Raw genomic sequence first — 18,371 nt, forward strand, 5'->3', positions numbered from 1 at the left:
GTGTTTCTTGGTCTGTCTCTTTCCGTTTTCCCTTGTGGATTCCAGAAGAGGGCATATTATATCTTGAACTTTATGGCTCCTGTTGTCTCACAAAAACAAAAATCCTCAAAGACAAAACACATCCAGGTCACTGTCTTTTTGAGCTACTGTCCTCCGGCAGGAGATACAGATACAGGACAGTCAAAGCCAGTACAAACAGATTAAAAACAGCTTTCACCCCAAAGCACTAATTGCACTCAGTGCTATGGGGATGTGAAAATAGAAGGTGCTCAGATGTAGGTAAAAGGACAGTATATTGTATGTTTCTTTTGTCTGTGTTTTATGTGTTTTTAATGTTTTTATGACTTTGCACTACAGGAGATGCACTTCAATTATGTTGTAGTGGAAATGACAATGACAATAAAGTATCTATCTATCTATCTATCTATCTATCTATCTATCTATCTATCTATCTATCTATCTATCTATCTATCTGGCCGATTAGTTATGAAGGATCAAACACTTAAATCATAGTTACATTCATATATTTTTTGCCAAACAAAAATGTCAATCTGTAGGTGACATCACCAAAGTGGACTGCCTAAATGTTACTGTCACCACTGCAGTCATTTAATGATGATACTAAAATATTCTACTAAAGATTAGGAAAATGCCAATAAACCACAATGTAATTCAATTACTTAAAAAAAACTTTATTTCCATGTCCCTAATCCGAAAACATCAAACTTCCAGCAAAATGTAGCACAATTTGGAAGTAAACAAGAAATCTGCAAAACAGGCCACAGACTCTACAGAAGCCAGAGGACACATGGCAGCATGGACGCACAAACACTGAGTTGATTCAAGGACAAACAGGAGAAGTTCTGCATTATTAAAAAAAAAAACAACATCAAATAACTGCTGGTGTGAGCAACAAAGTGCTTGTTCGCTTTTCTTGATTTAACATGATCAAAGTTCGTGTTTCGACGTTTAATTAACGATCTAAAGACAAGCGTAGAAAGAGGCAAAAGTAGCTCGAGAGTTAGAAAAGCATCTCCACTTGAGTCGCCGGCTGTTATTTGGTTTTTGTTTGGACTCTTCTACTTTTAGTTCACAGTGACTTTTCCTGAGGTTTGCTGTGTGTACTTTCATTCTGGGTGAAGGAATTCAGCATTCCTGGTTGACGCTGGTATTAGTGCAGCGTTAATGACAATGGCTTCAACATGTCCTGTATAGACAGTGTTGTCCCTTAACTATCCACAAGGCACAGACAGATCTACAGAGACTCCAGCTGTGTCCCGGTTCAGGGGCTGCATTTTGAACACTGGACTGAAATGAGTAGATCCTCGTTGGCCCAACCTATCCCAAGATTCATTGCGTGCCGGTAATTAAAACAATATGATGGCAAACACCAACAGAGAGCAGGAGGGTTACACTTTAAAATGTGCCAGATCAGTTCAGCAGCTGTAAAAGCCTCAAGTCCTCATGGGAAAAAAAGGGTACATGTTGTCAAAGTTGCTAGGTGGCAGGAGCTGCACCTTGTTACGCAATGGTAGAGGCAGGCACAGCTGAGAAAAGCCTCCTGAGGCCACGCCTCCGTTCTCCATCCTCTGGAGGAATCAGCCCCTGAACTGTGACACTGTGTGAGTCTCCACAGACAAGATTTGAACTGAGGGTTATTTCTGGATAAATGAGAATCTTTATAAAAGCTTTCAATGCAGAATCATCATCACCACCATCACGACGGTGCAGATTTGACAGACTCTAGCTGAGGTTGATTGTAGTCTTCTTGTTACAGAAGCAATGCTGCATGATTGAGCTGTGAAGCTGCAGTGATTATTTCAGAGAGAGAAATTAATCATATCTTCATAATTGATTATTTGTTTAAGTCCCTTTTCATGCAAAATGTGTGAACAATGAAAAAAAATAAGTTTTACAGTTCAAGCATCTCAAACGTCATAGTAAACTGAATATTTTCGCATTTTGGAAAATAAATTGATGTGATGATATCACTTTGGGGAATTCTGATTGTAAAACAAACAAACAACAAAGAATTGTTTCCCATTTTTTTCTTCCTCAAAACAACTGCCAGATTAATAATGAGAAGAATTGTTAGTTGCAGCTTTGAGGAGTTGCTGTCCTGATTATCCTAGCTGAAGTGTGAGGTATGGGTATTTTCCCAAAGAGTCCACCGACAGATAACTAAAGTTAGCTTGTAAAATACAGCACATACATCCAACCACGGGTCCATCCTCACTACATATGTTCATATGCGGGAGATTCATTCAATGTAAATGCCTCAGTCCCACTTCCATGAAGCGACACTGACTCGTGTCATTGGTGGTCGAGCTGGAGTCGCGTTTAAAAGCACTCGTTCGTTTTAGGTTTGGACAGACACACCTGATACAGTAGGAGAGAGAGGAGGATCAACACTGACGTCCACAGTTGCAGGGAACCTCCTCTGATCGTTGGGAGGATTGGGCAGCTCTAAGGAGACTGCAGGGCGTCACAGAGTAGAAAACAATAATATGATGTTTACAGACTGCTACAGTCAGAGAAGAGATGAATAAACTGTCAAATTATTAAGTAAAATTTAGTAGTTCAACAGCAGATTTGAACCTCTGGAATCTGACATTTAGCATCAAATAGGGGAATGAAAAAAATCCTCAAATAAACTTGTTAAAGAGGAACTATGCAAGTCTGGTGGTATTTCCGCTGTTTTGCTAACCTTCCGCCTGGTCATGTGCATTTGTTTTTAACGAAGTTGGCGAAAAAACAATACATGGAGCGGTGGATAACGTTACATACGTATATGTGTAGACAGCCTCAGTTTAATCATCCCTTCTCTGTGACGTAGCGATCTGTGTGCATGTGTTTGTTTTCTACCCTTTGACAACCTGTGAGAAGAGCTGTATAAAAACAAATCTTTAAATTATGAGTTCATCATTCATCAAGGTGTGGAGCATTTACCAAATGCAGTCTACAACATCTGTTTTCTGCACAGAAACATGTCTTGTCAAAGTGTCCAGATGAAAAATTAAAGACTTTGTGTGACCAAAGCACCTAATCCGTAACACCTGAGGCTGTTTGAACATTTTGCTGTAGCACCAGATCCTCAGAGAACAGCTGTAATAGAAAAATCAATTTCTAAAATTTTACAAAATCACCAAATGAAAGCAGGAACAGATTTAAAACCTAGCTCTGGTCCTTAAAGTTGGACTATATAACCTTTGAAGTAAAATAAATAAATAAAACAAATCCTTGTATTATTAAAAGCTGGTTGTGTGTGTGTGTTGAGTTCAGTAGAATCCAGGTTCAGCTGCTGCAGTCTTACCTCACTGTGTTATTTCACCAGTAGCTTATCGAGGCTAATGTTCGCAAATTTAAGATTAACATTACTGTGTACCGTGTCAGCTTGCTGACTTTGTGACTTTGTCATTACTTGTGCTCCAACTGCTTGATTATTATCATGATACAGGAAACTGAAACACTGTGTAAACACATGGAGGCTGTAGTGATGCTCATTAGCTCAGCGCAGGTTTGAAAACAGCCTCAGTTACTGCTGATTTTATAATTACTGCCGATCAGATGATTCAGTAATGTCACTGTAGGAATAAACTGTGCATCTGATCATCACAAAATAACATCACACACTTGACTGTCAACATAGAAGCATATTATATAGGTAAACGTCTGGCCTGTATGATAATAACTGTTCCTTTGAAATTTGTGGCAAGATCAACAACCTGTCAAATACCCGTTTATATTCTAACTGCTCTTAAAATGCATCTTTGCATCTTTGATTCTGTGTTTTTTGTAACAATCACAGTCTCAGGTGACAACACAGAGGCTCAACTGTCTGACACCTTCTGTTGGTGTGTGAATTCGTACATAGTTTCTGCACAGAAACTTTCACTGACCTCTAGTGTTGTTAGATGGTTTCTACAGGACACAGCAGCTACACCACAGGTGAAGCTGAAGCTGCAGCTTCTGAGGACACAGTCGTGGCATTGAGGAAACCATTCAGTTTATGACAGTACAGGTTTATACCCGTTTTAAAGCTGGAGGTAACGTCAAAGCAGCAGCTCTGTTTGTGGATCTACTGACTCACCAGAAACTTAGGATATGAAGGAAAATTCAGTCTGCCACCATGCTGTAAATACTTGTGGTCTTCACAGTGGTTGATGCTCAGCAAAAGTTACATAGTCTCACTTCAGGACTTTTATATGAGATTTTCAAACATAATACTAAAAATGATTAACATATATGTTAAATGAAAGAGATTCAATGTCAATATTTCATCAATCTGATCAATGTTGGCTGTGAGATGAATTTTAAAGAGAAGCTAGTTTGCTGTGAAACTTTATGCAAAAGTCTTGTGGTGCTGGATAAAACTATTCAGGCACATGTGAATGCGAAGCTTACATAAGAGCTAACTGTAGTTCAACATTTTGTCCCAAACCAGCTCCACACGACCGCTCTGAGAAGCTCCGAGAAGTGGGAGAGGACATTAACACCAGTTTCTGTCAAATGCAAGTAACACTGACTTGAAAAAAATGGTCTGCTGCCTCCACAGAGGCATTTGGGCGGCTCATCATTACCGGACCTGTCCGTTTCCAAAGCACGAGGGGCAACTAAAGCTGAAGATACATGGTGAATGGTAATGTGGCTCTGGCAGAAGGACTGATAAAAAACAGGAAATATCTTGCAGTCCGGTGAGAGAGAATTACAGGTGTGTGTTGCTGTTGGATTAGATGGAGAAGACCTGAAGTTGGGCAGCAGGATTCAGGGTTCTGGTTCAGGACTGCTGGCTGCTCCACTGGTTGGCCATGGGCCTGCGGAGCAGCTCCTCCACATGACGCGCCACGTCCATCGTGTCCTCCAGGTCAAAGTCTCCGTCTGCATCCAACATGCTGTCGCTCCTGACAAGACCAGAGCAGCAGAAGGACGTTCACTGGAAATACTTTGTACAACACTGAGCTGGGATTGTGGACATATTTATTTATATACAGTTGTTGCATTGATTGCACAGGCAGGGGTGTGCATGTATTTCAAGAGTCATGTATAAAAGAACTGTTAATGAAGGGAAAGGTGCATTATCAGACAGTGTAGTGTGTAAATGCAGTAAAGCAGTGTTCTTACATGGGAGGATAAACACTGAAGTTGTTGGGGTGGCTCACAGAGGGAGAAGCTGTCTGGTCCATGAATGTCGGAGTTCCTCCGCTGGGTTCAGGGTTAGGGGTGGTAAACCTGCCAGAGACACGCGCAACACATTACTTCATTCAATGACAGTTTAAAATGAACTGTTCAATTGAACTGAATTTTAATGACAAATACAGAACGTTCTGAAAGTGTTAGGCTCGTATCTGCCACACTGTACCATGTAGGAGTCTGATGGCTCCTGAACCTGCCACCACATGTGTTTTAAACCTTGGAAACTTACTCTATATTCATTCCTGTTGGATTCATAGGCATGTGTGAGAGTGTGTGTTTGCATGTGTGTATACAACTTACTCTGGCACAACTTGTTTAATTTGTGGTTTTACGTATCCATCCACTGCTTTTGCTGCAAGAGAGACATAATGCCAAAACTGTACTTTAGGGTGATTGAAATGTACATGTCTTTATATACGTATACTGTATATATATATATATATATCCATCTTAAAGAAGTGATGTATTGATGTGAAAAGATGTACGTAGTGCTGATACATACAGAGTGGAGGGGTGTAGTACTTGGCAAAAACCTCATCTTTGGGCCGGTCGGGGTAGAGGAACAGGAGGTGGTTCAGGTCACTGATGCGATCAGCCAGGGAGCGGATGGAGAAGTCCTTGGTGGTGTAAGGCAAAAGATTCCAGACCAGCCTCTCACCTTTCCAAAGACAGGAGCAACCAAAGACTCAATCACTGCTCTACGTATATATGATCATTTTCTTGAAAAGCAAAGCAAAGTTCAGCACCTGGTTTGTTGGGATTCTCAGCCACCCAGGCTATGGTGATGCCTCCGATCTCAGAGTCACTGAAGCGCAGCAGGAAGGTGCCGTTGGGTTTGGACAGCAGCATGTCCTGTGCCTGCTGCTTGTTCACAAAGCCCAAGATGGCTCTGCAAACAGAACACAGACACATGGGTATTTACACATCAACTCTTTACTGTTCTGGCGACACTCCCTCCACCTTCTTTGTCATTAGCAGCTGAATGTTTGAATTCATTCTTACAACTGGTAGAAAAACATGACGGTTCCTGCTCAGTAAACACAACACTTTATAATAAGCACACACTATTAAGCATTAGTTAAGCATTAATAAATACTGAATTCTTCATTTATAACACATGAAAACTCAGTAGTATGTAGTTTATAAATACAGTTAGTGCTTATCAATGATGAGTAAAACACTTTTAACTGTGTTTATAAACTACATACTAATGAGTATTCATGTGTTATATATGATGAATTCAGTATTTAATGCTTAACTAATGCTTAATAGTGTGAACTTATTATAAAGTGCTACCAGAATCTCTGCTGTCCTGTTGCATTGCTGTGTAGTAGTATAGTTGCTCCTTGGTAAAGGTTTGTTAATTGTTTTACCTTAAAGCAGATATCAGTGGCACGGCCGTTTCGGCTAATGCTGTGTTCAAGGCAGGCTTTTGAAACCGTAAGTTACAGCTTCAAGTCACAACTACGACTTGGTAGCGTTCCAGGTGACCCGTAGCTCGTGTTTTTACCGTCCTGTTGTCTGTGAAAGTTCCCTATAACGGCCACTCGTAACTTCCGACCCGTGAACTCGTACCAGATCGAACTGGTATGACTTCACAGGAAGGAAAAACACAAAGTACGAGTTTCCTTGAACGCACCATGAGTTAGCAGCCCCCACCCTTGTCAGGCATCAATTGGTCCTCGTGCTACGTCACCACATTCACGCGCATCCCTTGGCTGCACACACAGCCCTTCATGCCGTTCTCTCCCCTCATTGGATAACACTTGTATCCCACAAGGAAAATTTTCTCCTCGGGTTACAGCAGAGCAGAGTGACGGAGAGACTCGTGTTTAGGCTGAAATACTTCATGTAAGTAATTGCTGACGGAAAATAGGACTATTTAGGACTTATATTAACAAAAACATTCCACTGATATCTGCTTTAAATAACAAACCGTTGTCTTTGTAGTGAACATAAAACCATTTTCTAGCAAAACAAAGTGAGGCGTGGTCATTACCCATCATTCCAGTGAGGCTTGAGATGTTTCTTCATGAGCTCCACAACTCCATCAAACCACTGCCAGAAGGTGAAGTTGCGTCCAGGTAAACTCTCCTGTACAAATAAAACATGTTCCATCAGTGTGTTTATAAGCTCACAAGAAAACAGATTAGCCTGTGAATTCAGGCTCATCAGAACATGTATTAAAAGCACTGCAGTAACCTGGTTACCATAAAAACACACTATCACATAGCAGGGTTATTTAGCGGCTGTGGTTTAGCTTTTTCTTTGGGAATTCTTGGGGCTTTTTATGACTCTATTGTTGCTTCAGTGAGAGAGAGGAGAGAAATTTGGCAAGACAGAGAGAGGATGATATGCAACAGATGGCAACAGGTTGGACTTGGACCAGTGCCAGTGTGGTGATAATAAGCCTTAAAGATGAGCGCTCTACTAGCTGAGCCAACATGGTGTCCTGAGTGGTTCTAGTCTTGGTGATGTGAAGCTGCTGCTGACTTGCTGTAGTGACAGTACAGTGTAGCCTGGTCTGGAGTTCAGTCAGTAGTCTGGCCTCACCCGGTTGAACTGCGCCCAGGATATGGTCATGTTGAGGTAATCCTCAGGATTGTTGCTGCTGCTTGTGAAAGCCTTTTGTGCCAAGAAGACTAGGTTATCCTCCGACAGGCCACGCCCACTGCTCATCTCCGCCTTGTACTTCATATCCAGGGCCTCGCACAGCTGGGGCCACAGCACCTTGTCTGGTACGATGAATGGCACCCTGCCCTGAGGACACAACAGACAGCAGTGAGTAAAGATGCCCAACAGTTCAGATCCTGACTGCCACCTTCTGGCAGGATGCATTATTGACTTACTTGCTTTAACAAAACACCAAAATGACACCAATAACAATCTGTTCTTTTCAAATGATTTGAAATGAAACTGAAGGGAGGTCGACGATGTGGCACAGTCTGCAGCTTTACTCCTGTCAGTCTGATGTTTTTGTTTCTTATTCTCAACAAATGCATTTGTTGAAATCAGAAAATATAGAGTATAACCACACTTACTTTAAAGGGATAGTTCAACATTTTGGCAAATTGGCCCATTGCCATAATCCCTATAGTTTTAGGAGTAGGTTCATTACCTTTAATTGTCAGCTACACTACGAAGGCTCATGGAATTTCTTGGTTTCCCTCATCAAACTCATCAAATACACAATCCAACAACTCCAAAACGCTGTGGTGGACAAGTTGTGACCTGCACATTCATCACGCTATGAGATAATAACGGAACGTTAAGAAATTTGCCTCGAAAACTGAGGGAAAATGAGGGAAACCAAGAAATTCCATGAGCCTCCATAGTGTAGCTCTGAGCAGCTCACGTCTCTGCTCCACCGTTCTAAAAACAGCTTGCACTGACAATTAAAGGTAACAAACCTACTCCTAAAACTATAGGGATTATGGCAATGGGCCAATTTGCCAAAATGTTGAACTATCCCTTTAACCAACCATGTTGCTACCTAACCCCTGACAAGCTGATACTGTGAGCAGTAGGGAAATATTACTTGATATCGTGAAGTATAAAGGAGCCACTGTGGAGTCATGGAGCAGCCAACTTACAGGTTCAGCAAAGGCGTTGTCCCACAGGACTGTTGCTGTGGCATTGTTGTCCTGACTGCCGTGGACTATCACTACAACAGGCAGCGATAAGGTCTGAAAGTTACAAGCACAACAGGAGGGACAGTTATAAAATCAAGAAGAACAGACTCTTGGGCCAATTTATCGCTAGAGAGCATTTAGATCAAATGTAGACAAAGCCATAATAGTATCTGGCGTTTCTTTCTCAGACACAGTGAAGATGACATCAGGAGCGAAAGGCCACAGAGTAAAGCCGACCACTCAATAATCAAACAAGATAGGAGTCCTTTAGCTGCTTTTAACTGAAACAGGAAATAAAATGTCCCATCTGATTACTTTGACATGGAAGACCAGCTCGTTGCCCCCGACACTGAACTGTGATTCAAACAGGACTGTGAACTTCTCCTCCGTCACCGACTCTGCACCTCGACGGTCAGAACGTTTGATCCGTTTCAGTGACTGCAAACACACACACACACACACAGCAAACGTATGAGACAGGTTGCTTCATTCTGAAAAACGTAGTAAGTGTAAAACATTCTGAGAAAACAGTGCGACTGCATTTTCAAAGCTCAGAGAGAAATAAACTATATCAGGCTTTGGATGCACGCACAATACTTGTTAGCAGCAGGAGTCAATACAATAATAATACTGGATAAAATTGACAGATTCTTGAAATGTACATTCATGCCATATCTTAGTAAAGATGTCTAACTTTACTTTGCTGAAGTTTTAAAAAAAAGAAGTTAAAAAATATGACACTGCTATGCGCTACCTTGAAACAGTCTCATAAACATGACTAACATGACACAGTCTGTGTGGACATCCCACAGTTTTACAGGTTAGTTGTGAAACAAAACAACTCATAATTAATGTTGATGAAATTAAAGGTTGTTGAGTAAATTAGAGCTGCTTTACGCAATATGGCGATTAATCAGATACAACTGAATCACTAACACACCCATATTTTAGACCAGTCCCGTATTTCATTTGAAGGGTTGATCCATAGGAAGATATTTTTGAGGTTTTAACAACCATACACCATCTCAGTTTTGTTGTGCGTCTCCTCTCTCAGGCTTCTCTCTAGAGCTCTAGTAACAACAGATCAGTAGGCCAAATAAAAGAGAGGATTAAGCCTCTCTTCAGCCAATCAGAAGACAAGACGCTTTCGGACACTCTTTGATGAAGTTTTATGTCGTAATCATACATGAGGTTTCTAACCAACCAAACTAAACAAATGTAAATAGGAAGTTAATTGCAACACAATTCTATTATTACTATAAAAATGTTATACTGGTGGTGGACATTTACGCAAAGACCTTTCGTTATCACTCTAGCTGACATACACTTACCATGTTTCTGAAGTGTGCACTGAGGGTGCCAGTGGCCTGGTGATACTCCATCACACAGTTGTTGTTGAGGATTTCTCCACTGCTTTCACTACCCAGGCAAAAGAAAGATGCACTTTTTTCATCATTTACTGTATCTCTTTAATATAAGCTTTTAATCTCACATGGTACCAAACCACAGTGTAACATTCAATTAATCAATTACCAATGCATTTGAGATCCTTTAGTATTCATGGACAAGTCAGTGCCAGCTCACCTGTGTGTGCTCTCATTCTTCAGCAGAGCTTTGGCCTGCTGCTCGCTGACAATGACAGCCTTGACCTGCGGTGGGTTCATGTGGACATTGAGTTTTCCGCCCACCAGGAGGCGCACGGTGGCTGCAAACTTGGTCTGGGTCTTCAACACCTGGGGCGGCTGCTTTTCAATGATGAAGGTGCTGAAGAGAGGAGGAGACAATGAAATAATGAGCTGGTCTTATGAGGGGGGAGTAGTGTTATGACATAACAATATGCTTCTTGTCATAAAGACAAATACAGTTCTCACTCTGGTTCAACAGGGACAAAGTTAGCCTATAATGTAGGTCCTAGACCCCTATACTCAAGCAGCCAATCGCATATTCCCCACCGAGGATCATCCAGTCCACAAATAAAACATGGACTGGACGCAGTGCCCTTACTAGCAGTGTAAAGAGAGAGAGTGAAGTAGAGAGAGAAGTAAAACTGAAACTTAACTTTATTAATTGTGCAATGTAATTCTGGTGTAATTCTGTGGTTGCATGTTGCACTGGAGATATGCAAAATACTCTGCAGACAGGGGCATTGATAAAGGTGACAACCAGACATTACTGAGGGTGAGCGTCAATTCATTGGCCCTGTATCTCCTGTATGAAAAGGGCAAACAGCTTCACGCTCTGGACACAATAAATAGACCACTTAAACAATACTGGCCAATGCCCAGTACTTGCAATGTATTGGGTAAAGTAAAACAAAATACTTTCACTGCCTCTGTGTTTAAAACATCTGACAAGAGGAAGTACTTGATCACAGTGATGTAATAAAAAAATAGCTAAGTTAAGATAGCAGTTCTGACACAGTGGCCACAAAAAGACAAAAATATCAAAACTAGCTGGGCTCTAAACAAATTGAGATCAGTTTTACAAAGCTGCTCCATAGTCAGAGCTGTGGAACCCTGTACTCGCATATCTTATCCAAATTCACAAAGCTCCACCACAGGTACTCTCAGCAACCAGGTGCAGTCCAGTTCTCACCTGGTAACCAGGGCAGAGATGATATCAGTGATGTCACTGTTGAGTTTGCTCAGCAGCTCCTCCATGGGGCCCGGCAGAGGCAGCTGCTGGGTGAGATGCTCACAGCGCCGGATCTGCTGCCGGTTCTGCCAGATCATGTCAGCCAGCTTCTCACACCTCGAGGACACAGAGAGGAGGTGAAGACATCACCACAGTATGGAGGCAAAGGAGATGAGGAGAAAATCCCTACATGTAAGTATTTTCATGCATAGACTATGCATATCAAAAAAACATTTTAAACATTAAATAAAAACTCCATGAATATGATATGTAGTTCAGTAGTATGTACCAGGACTGGAGGACGTCCAGTCCTCCCTCATGTGGCCCCCCATTTCCTGCCAGCTGCTGCCTCCTCTTCCACTGGATGAGCTCCTCATCCAGGATGAGAGTCTGCTGCTTCCTCAGGAGGCCCAGGGTCTTCTGGTGCTGCTCTGACAGGTCCTGAAAGAACACCACCAGCCACATGCTGAGGAACATTTGCATGCGTGACATTCAGTTTGTTAACACCCACCAAAGGAAAAACGGACACAGTGAGCAGGAAATTGTTTCTGAATAGTGGAGTAACCCAATTACCGCAAAATCTATATTTTCGGCATGTGTGCATCTCAGCAGTGGAGATTTTGATTTAGCTATTCATCAAACTTGTTGGGAAAATTATAGTGAGGTCAGTAACTTTTCCTCTTGTGCAGAAAGTACTGAAGTACAACAAAAGTCAAGCTTCCCTATTGGCTGATTGTGTTTCAAAATGATGGCAGTGCTGCTGTGAAAACCCATCTCTAAGCCTCTCCTTCAACTTACTGCACTTCAACTGACGAACACATGAATGAGATCATGAAATATTTCTCCACATTATTTACATGAGCGGAAATCTGTCCTAGTTTAGTTACTGTTCATTAGAATAAACTCAAAATTTCAAAAGGCAAAAATAAAATGTATTAATTTGGTTCAGTGCCTGATTTGTGATCCACGATACAAGTGAAAGTGAAATTAAATGACATCCAATTAAACTGAAAGTGAAACATACCAGTTTAGTAGAATATGAGTGACAATCATATTGTTTTATTCAAAGAGTTCCCTCAGGAGTTTCTAACTATCTGTGGCATTATAGATGAATGCTTTTATGAGTTGGCCCCCACCTTATTTGTCAACACACACATACTGCACACACCAAGAGTCAAAATCTTGCACAGGAGGCAGTATGCCACTATGAAACAAGGCAATGTGCCATCAAAGGCAGTGATGAAGAAGACTGCAGACAGGTAAACAGAAATGAAAGTGGTGCAAAATATGTATCTGTTTCAAATAGATCAATGTTGTGTATCATTGCAAAGCTACAGTATACAGCACATGGTGTGTGTTTGTGTGTGTGTGTCCGTGGAATGTCTTCCTACAAGCCTGTATTTCTGTAGTGTGCTGGCCTCTCTGGCGAGCCAGGCCTCCACAGTGGCCCTCTTGCTCTGCAGGGTGGTCTCCCGCTGGGTGCGCTCAGCCGGAGGCAGCGATGACAGGCTGCTCAGCTGGGCTGACAGAGCAGGAAGCAGGAGACAGACAGAGACATTAGAAACATGCTGTGAACTTTTGAATGACTAAATGAACTTTTCAGCAGCCCACAAGGAAACATGTGAGTCAAACAGGCTGGTGACAGACAGAGCAACAAAGCTGAGTCTTTGGTTACTATCACATCCTCAGTTGTCTTTCTCTGATTCAAACAGAAAAACGTTTCCATCTTATTTATGAAGTGAATTTACTTTACATCCATGGCTGATGAATGCCCAGCAGAGGTGGGTAGAGTAGCCAAAAATTGTACTCAAGTAAGAGTATAGTTACTTTAGAATAATGTTACTCAAGTAAAAGTAAAAAGTAGCCATTCAAACATTTACTTGAGTAAGAGTAGAAAGTACTTGGTGAAAAAGCTACTCAAGTACTGAGTAACTGCTGAGTAACCTCTGATTTGTTCGTTTAATGATCAGCGCGTAAATGTAGGCCTAATCAAATACACAAAAATATAGGCTAATAGCAATGAAAAAATTCAGATATTGCCAAAGAAGAACATTTACTAAGACAATAGCCTAAATGAAATTTTTTACAAAGTAACATAAATTAAGACAAATTCAGCCACAATAACTTACATAGGCCTATCTATGAAAGATCTATGACTAAAAAGTTACTCAAGTAAATGTAACGGAGTAAATGTAGCGCGTTACTACCCACCTCTGATGCCCAGTGAGTTCAATCCTGCTTAGAGATTCAATAAAATGTTGGGTAGAAACTCATTTTTGGGCCACCTCTTTATGAGTGCATCCTAAGCACCGTACTTTAGCGTGCAGTGTAGCTTTTGTCCATTGGTATCAGTGTGTGTTTGTCCCTTGTCCTCACCCTGGATGCGCAGGTTCTCCTGGTACTGGATGATGAAGTACTCCTGGCTGTGCTGCAGCTTTCTCAGCTCATTCTCAGTCTCCTGCGTGGCCAAGCGCAGCTCCTCGAAGGCCTGGTTGATCTGCTGGTGGCGCTGTGACAGGGTGTCCATGGCTTGGCTCCCAGTCCCGCAGCTGGCCTACACAAAAATAAAACATCACAATTTTTTTGGCTGTTATGAGTCATTTAGTATTCATGAATACCATTCTCTGCTCTTATTATTACCATCATGATTATTAGGATTATTATTTTGATTATTAGGATTTATAGGAATCCTGCAAATGAAGAGAAATCAGCAACAACTTACATTTGTAGCTTCTTGAACCAGCCTCTGTTCTGAGTGCAGGATGTGTTTAATGCAGCGCACCAACTCCAAAGGACAGCGGTCATAAGTGCTCTGCAGACACACGCACACAAATCATTAATCAAATCAATTAGGAAAACTCGATAGAATACCAACAATGTGGCCAGTAATGAGAGAGTTCTTTCTGTCCAGCTCCTGCTCTTAATAAAGTGAGACGATGCTTTTTGTTATTATTGCAACACATTTCTCAGAAAGGTTTAAATACTTATGACTTTCTAATATAGACTGTCTATTACAGATTATTTAATTACCTTGAAACTGGCACAACATGAGATTTATTTCTCTTAATCACTCAGTGTTTCACCCACAAAAGCAGTGGACATTTGACCTAAAGGAAATCATCTGTATGCGGAGGGATAAATCAGTCTTTCGGTCAGTTTTCAAGTCTCTGGCCTTTACAGTTAGATAGCATAAAACTAGCATCTAATTATTTGTTTATCTATTACAGGATCCCCATTAGCTGATGTCATTGGACATCCAGCTAGTCTTCCTTCCTGTGGGCCCTGAGTTACAGTAATTGTTACATAATTAAAAATTATTAAGATATTAGAGATTTCACATTTCTGATGAAAAGAAAAAAAACTCTTTATTATTAGAGATAATGACAAGCTGCTTAAAAGCCGATATGGCCTAATCATTCTTGACATTTTAAAGACCTACTCTCTGGAATTCGTGTTGATTTACATCAAACAGTTCTCATATATCTTCACTATTCAGTCATAAATCATTGGTCTAACTCATGATCGCTCTCTGTACACTCAAATTGTTGTAATAGGGTGAGGCAATCAAGAGTCATAGCAGGTTGAATTGATTTCACCACTCTGATCATTGTGTCATTGTCGTCAGCAATCAGAGTGTATTAGGCATGGTGACCGTGAGAAGCAACTGTTCATTAGGGTTTTTTTTTTGGTTCAGTGGGCATCGCCTGAAACCTGCTTCACTTTCACTGCACCTACGTAACTTTCCATTGACTCATTCTCTTCTGTCCCACAGCAGCTGACTGGCTGGTACCTTGAGCTGGGTGGCATAGTGGCCCAGCTTGATCTTGAGCAGAAAGCCGTCCTCTCCTCCCTGAAGCTGGGCTTTCCTCTGCAGTTCCGCCACCAAGTTGTCCAACAGACGCTTGGCTTTGGCTTCCTCTGCTGGGTTGTCCAGCTCCACTGAATCCCTGAGAAGCAATTATGTTTATAGCTTTATAATCAATCCAACATTCTGATCGTAAATTCAACTCTGCATGCAACTCAAAACACAGTCACAAAGTTCTTTGTAAAATTCACTCAATATTTTCATGCCAGTAACATGGTTTAATTTAAAGATATGTATTATTTGTTTCCAATTGTGTATTTAGAAACTCATGCAATACATTTTCTAAATACACTGTAGTGTGTTATTTAGTCAAATCTATGAAAATAAACAATAAACATTTATAACTATGACAGGCCCATCCATCTCTGCATCTTTTAACTCAGTCACATTAGAGAGGCATTACCATCTTTACTTTAAATGAAATGCATATAGAAAGGCTACAACCTTATGAATATGTGACCAACACATTATACTGTATTATATCATATTATATTAGAGAGTACCTGTGATGAATCATAGAATTAGGATCTTGTATACAAGCAGACTGATAATACCATGGAAAAATCCATGATCCAACCCACTGGCCAGATGCCACCACAATAGGCAAGGCAAGGTCATTTTATTTGTATATCTCCGGTTTTTACAAACAGTTTGCCTCAAAGGGCTTTACATGGCATCATAACAACATCCTCTGCCCTTAGACCCTCACATTGACTGAGGGAAAAACTCCATAATAAAGTTCTGTTACGTACCAAAGCTGGCTCTCAATCCACTGGGCCAGGTAGTGTCGCACCTCAATGGGGAAGTGCTGGCCGTACAGTGCCTGCATCTGGTGCAAGGCATCCCCCTGCAGCTGCTGGGCCTGTATCCACATTGCCATGGTGCTGCTGTGGTGGAAGGAGGAGGAGGATGGCAGGGAAATGAGATCAGTAAGAGATGAGTAATCGTGATGTGTTATTAGTGACGGGAATCGTAGACAGAGCTTGTCAGAAAAGCAAGCACAAACCAATACCTCAAGTGTTGCGCAGTTCCAATGGGATGCAAGTCTTCTTGATGATCTCTTTTATAAGCTCCTACGGCTACAGTCCTGACAAAACCCTGAAATGCTTCCAGAAGCCTCCTGATTCAACATGGCAAAAAGACTGCACCTCCCACTTCAGATCATTTCAGACACCTCCTCTTCCATCTGACACCCTGAAACAAGAAGCAGAGACTTATGAATTATTTTTAAACCATCAACCATGTCCTGCAGATTTCCTCCTACTTCCTAGCTGGGCAATAAAACTTCATTTCAACCAGAGGTGCATTACTCTGTTACATTACACAGCAACATTTAACACTAACCCGCTTGTATTATCATTATCTGTGCACTCATCCGCAGTAAACAGCACCACCTTCCTCCTCCTGTGCTTGGGTAATAAGACTTCACAAACTGGCTGTAGCTACGTGCGAATCTAACTACTGTTGAAAAATGTGAAAATGTTGAAAAGTACAAATAACTTGGCAGTGAGAAGAGGACACATTAGAAGAGGACCAGTCGTGGTTCATTCAGCTGCACTGTAGGACAGCGGGACTCATCGGGGCAACAGCAGCAAGGAAGCTTTCACTCCCAGCAACTTTGAGACATACAGTAGCCTAGCCTGCTGCTAACGTTACTCTGCGTGGATACGGGCTCGTTGGTAAACACAGACTGTATGGCGGAACTTGTAAATGGCGTCCACGGAGTTTTGCTGAACACATGTACACACATACTGAGTGGTGAGGCGGTGAGTTGAAGTTACGTTTACTACTTCGTTGGGTCGATGCAGCGTTACGTTAGCTAGCTAAGTTAGCGGAGGAGGAGTGCTACGTTACTCTACGAGCTAGCTGACTGATAATACAACTTCACTTTTCATGCTCCACAAGTGGTTAACAGCCACGTCTTTCACTCACCTTTAAGTGACTGCAGCAGCACGCCTCACAGAAACACCACGGGTCGAGACGGACAGCACACACACACACATACACACACACACACGCGCGCGTATACAACTCCTGTAGCTTACAGTTGGTTGACGTGCATGTCACATCGCCAACTCCTATAACGCTCTCTGGTTTCTGGTAAAGCAGCTGTTGTTGCATCGAGTCAAGAGCCGACATTAAGGCCAGCTTCCGCTTTTAGTTTCAAAATAAAAGCATTACTAAACCACAACAGTGGGTCTAAATATGCAAGCTGTTTTGTTTCTGTAGCTTATCTGTATATAATATAACACACAAATTGAAGTCATTTGAACTCTGGTGTTGATTTCGCTAAGTAATCGTGACAATAATTTTGGTCGAGCGGCGGAGGAGCTGTATATCCGGGCGGGTTGGTGCTAACTTCAGGTAACTTGGTGCAGCGTTGCCAGCTCTCCTGTTTCCGCCGAGAGCCCCACCTCCATCCCGCGCCCAGCTGTGTGTCAAAAACAAATCTGTGTGTGGTCGCGTTTGCGTGTAAACTTTTATTATAATGTGTAGAAGCACAGCTAATGAGCTCTAGACAGCCTTGGATGAGGAGTGGGGATTAAATACAATAGTTAAAAGTAATGTGAAAAGGGTGAGGAAATGAGAAAACTTCTTTTTCTAAATTATCATGCTTTTTAAAATATTTTTTTTATATATTTATTTATTCAAATTGATTAGGGGATGCGATTTGGGGGCTTATGTTGGACTCTGCCACAGCTAGGCCTATATAGCCTGTTTTTGTGACCTTTTATAGCTAACACATAGAGGTTTTTGTGGTTCTTGCAGAAAATATTTATGATTGAGATTAAAACATGTGACAGTAATAATTGGTTTTATTAAGAAAAGATGGGCTTCACCCTTAAAATGGCTGCATTTCTATGTGCAACTGGTGGACCAACCACAGCTATTTGCCCTGAGCTGAAATTTGCCAAATCACTAAAATAAGCCAAGAACAACCAAAACCAACCTATTGTATCCAATGAGGTAGGTCTGCTGTGAATGTGTTTCTAATGAGCTGGTGTTTTGTATCCAGACCTTCACCTTTATGGCATCATTAAATAAAA

At 41.5% G+C, this 18,371-nt stretch overlaps 1 protein-coding gene across 1 annotated transcript; it reads right to left on the reverse strand.

Annotated features, from left to right (window-relative positions):
* Positions 1-671: 671 nt before the first annotated feature.
* On the reverse strand, positions 672-16,205 carry LOC146967641 (signal transducer and activator of transcription 5B-like). The gene is made up of 18 exons (XM_085760652.1): positions 16,077-16,205; positions 15,250-15,406; positions 14,182-14,271; positions 13,836-14,013; positions 12,851-12,981; positions 11,749-11,900; positions 11,421-11,576; positions 10,410-10,589; positions 10,157-10,244; positions 9,141-9,263; positions 8,787-8,879; positions 7,747-7,953; positions 7,193-7,287; positions 5,940-6,082; positions 5,696-5,851; positions 5,494-5,545; positions 5,122-5,229; positions 672-4,901 (listed from the first exon to the last, which is right to left on the reverse strand). Exons 1-18 carry the CDS (start codon positions 16,202-16,204, stop codon positions 4,778-4,780), a joined length of 2,361 nt encoding a protein of 786 aa, XP_085616778.1. The 5' UTR covers position 16,205; the 3' UTR covers positions 672-4,777.
* Positions 16,206-18,371: the final 2,166 nt, after the last annotated feature.

The sequence above is a fragment of the Trachurus japonicus genome, chromosome 19 (genome assembly GCF_045865225.1).
Source record: "Trachurus japonicus isolate A0001 chromosome 19, Traja_1.0".
Classification (NCBI taxonomy): domain Eukaryota; kingdom Metazoa; phylum Chordata; class Actinopteri; order Carangiformes; family Carangidae; genus Trachurus; species Trachurus japonicus.

Excerpts from the sequence above, each read along its gene's own strand:
- LOC146967641 (XM_085760652.1), bottom strand. The coding sequence starts at position 16,204 with ATGGCAATGTGGATACAGGCCCAGCAGCTGCAGGGGGATGCCTTGCAC. Across the intron at positions 11,577-11,748 it reads CTGGACGTCCTCCAGTCCTG|GTGTGAGAAGCTGGCTGACA; the intron begins GTACATACTACT and ends TGTGTCCTCGAG. Across the intron at positions 7,954-8,786 it reads ACAACGCCTTTGCTGAACCT|GGCAGGGTGCCATTCATCGT; the intron begins GTAAGTTGGCTG and ends TTGTGTCCTCAG.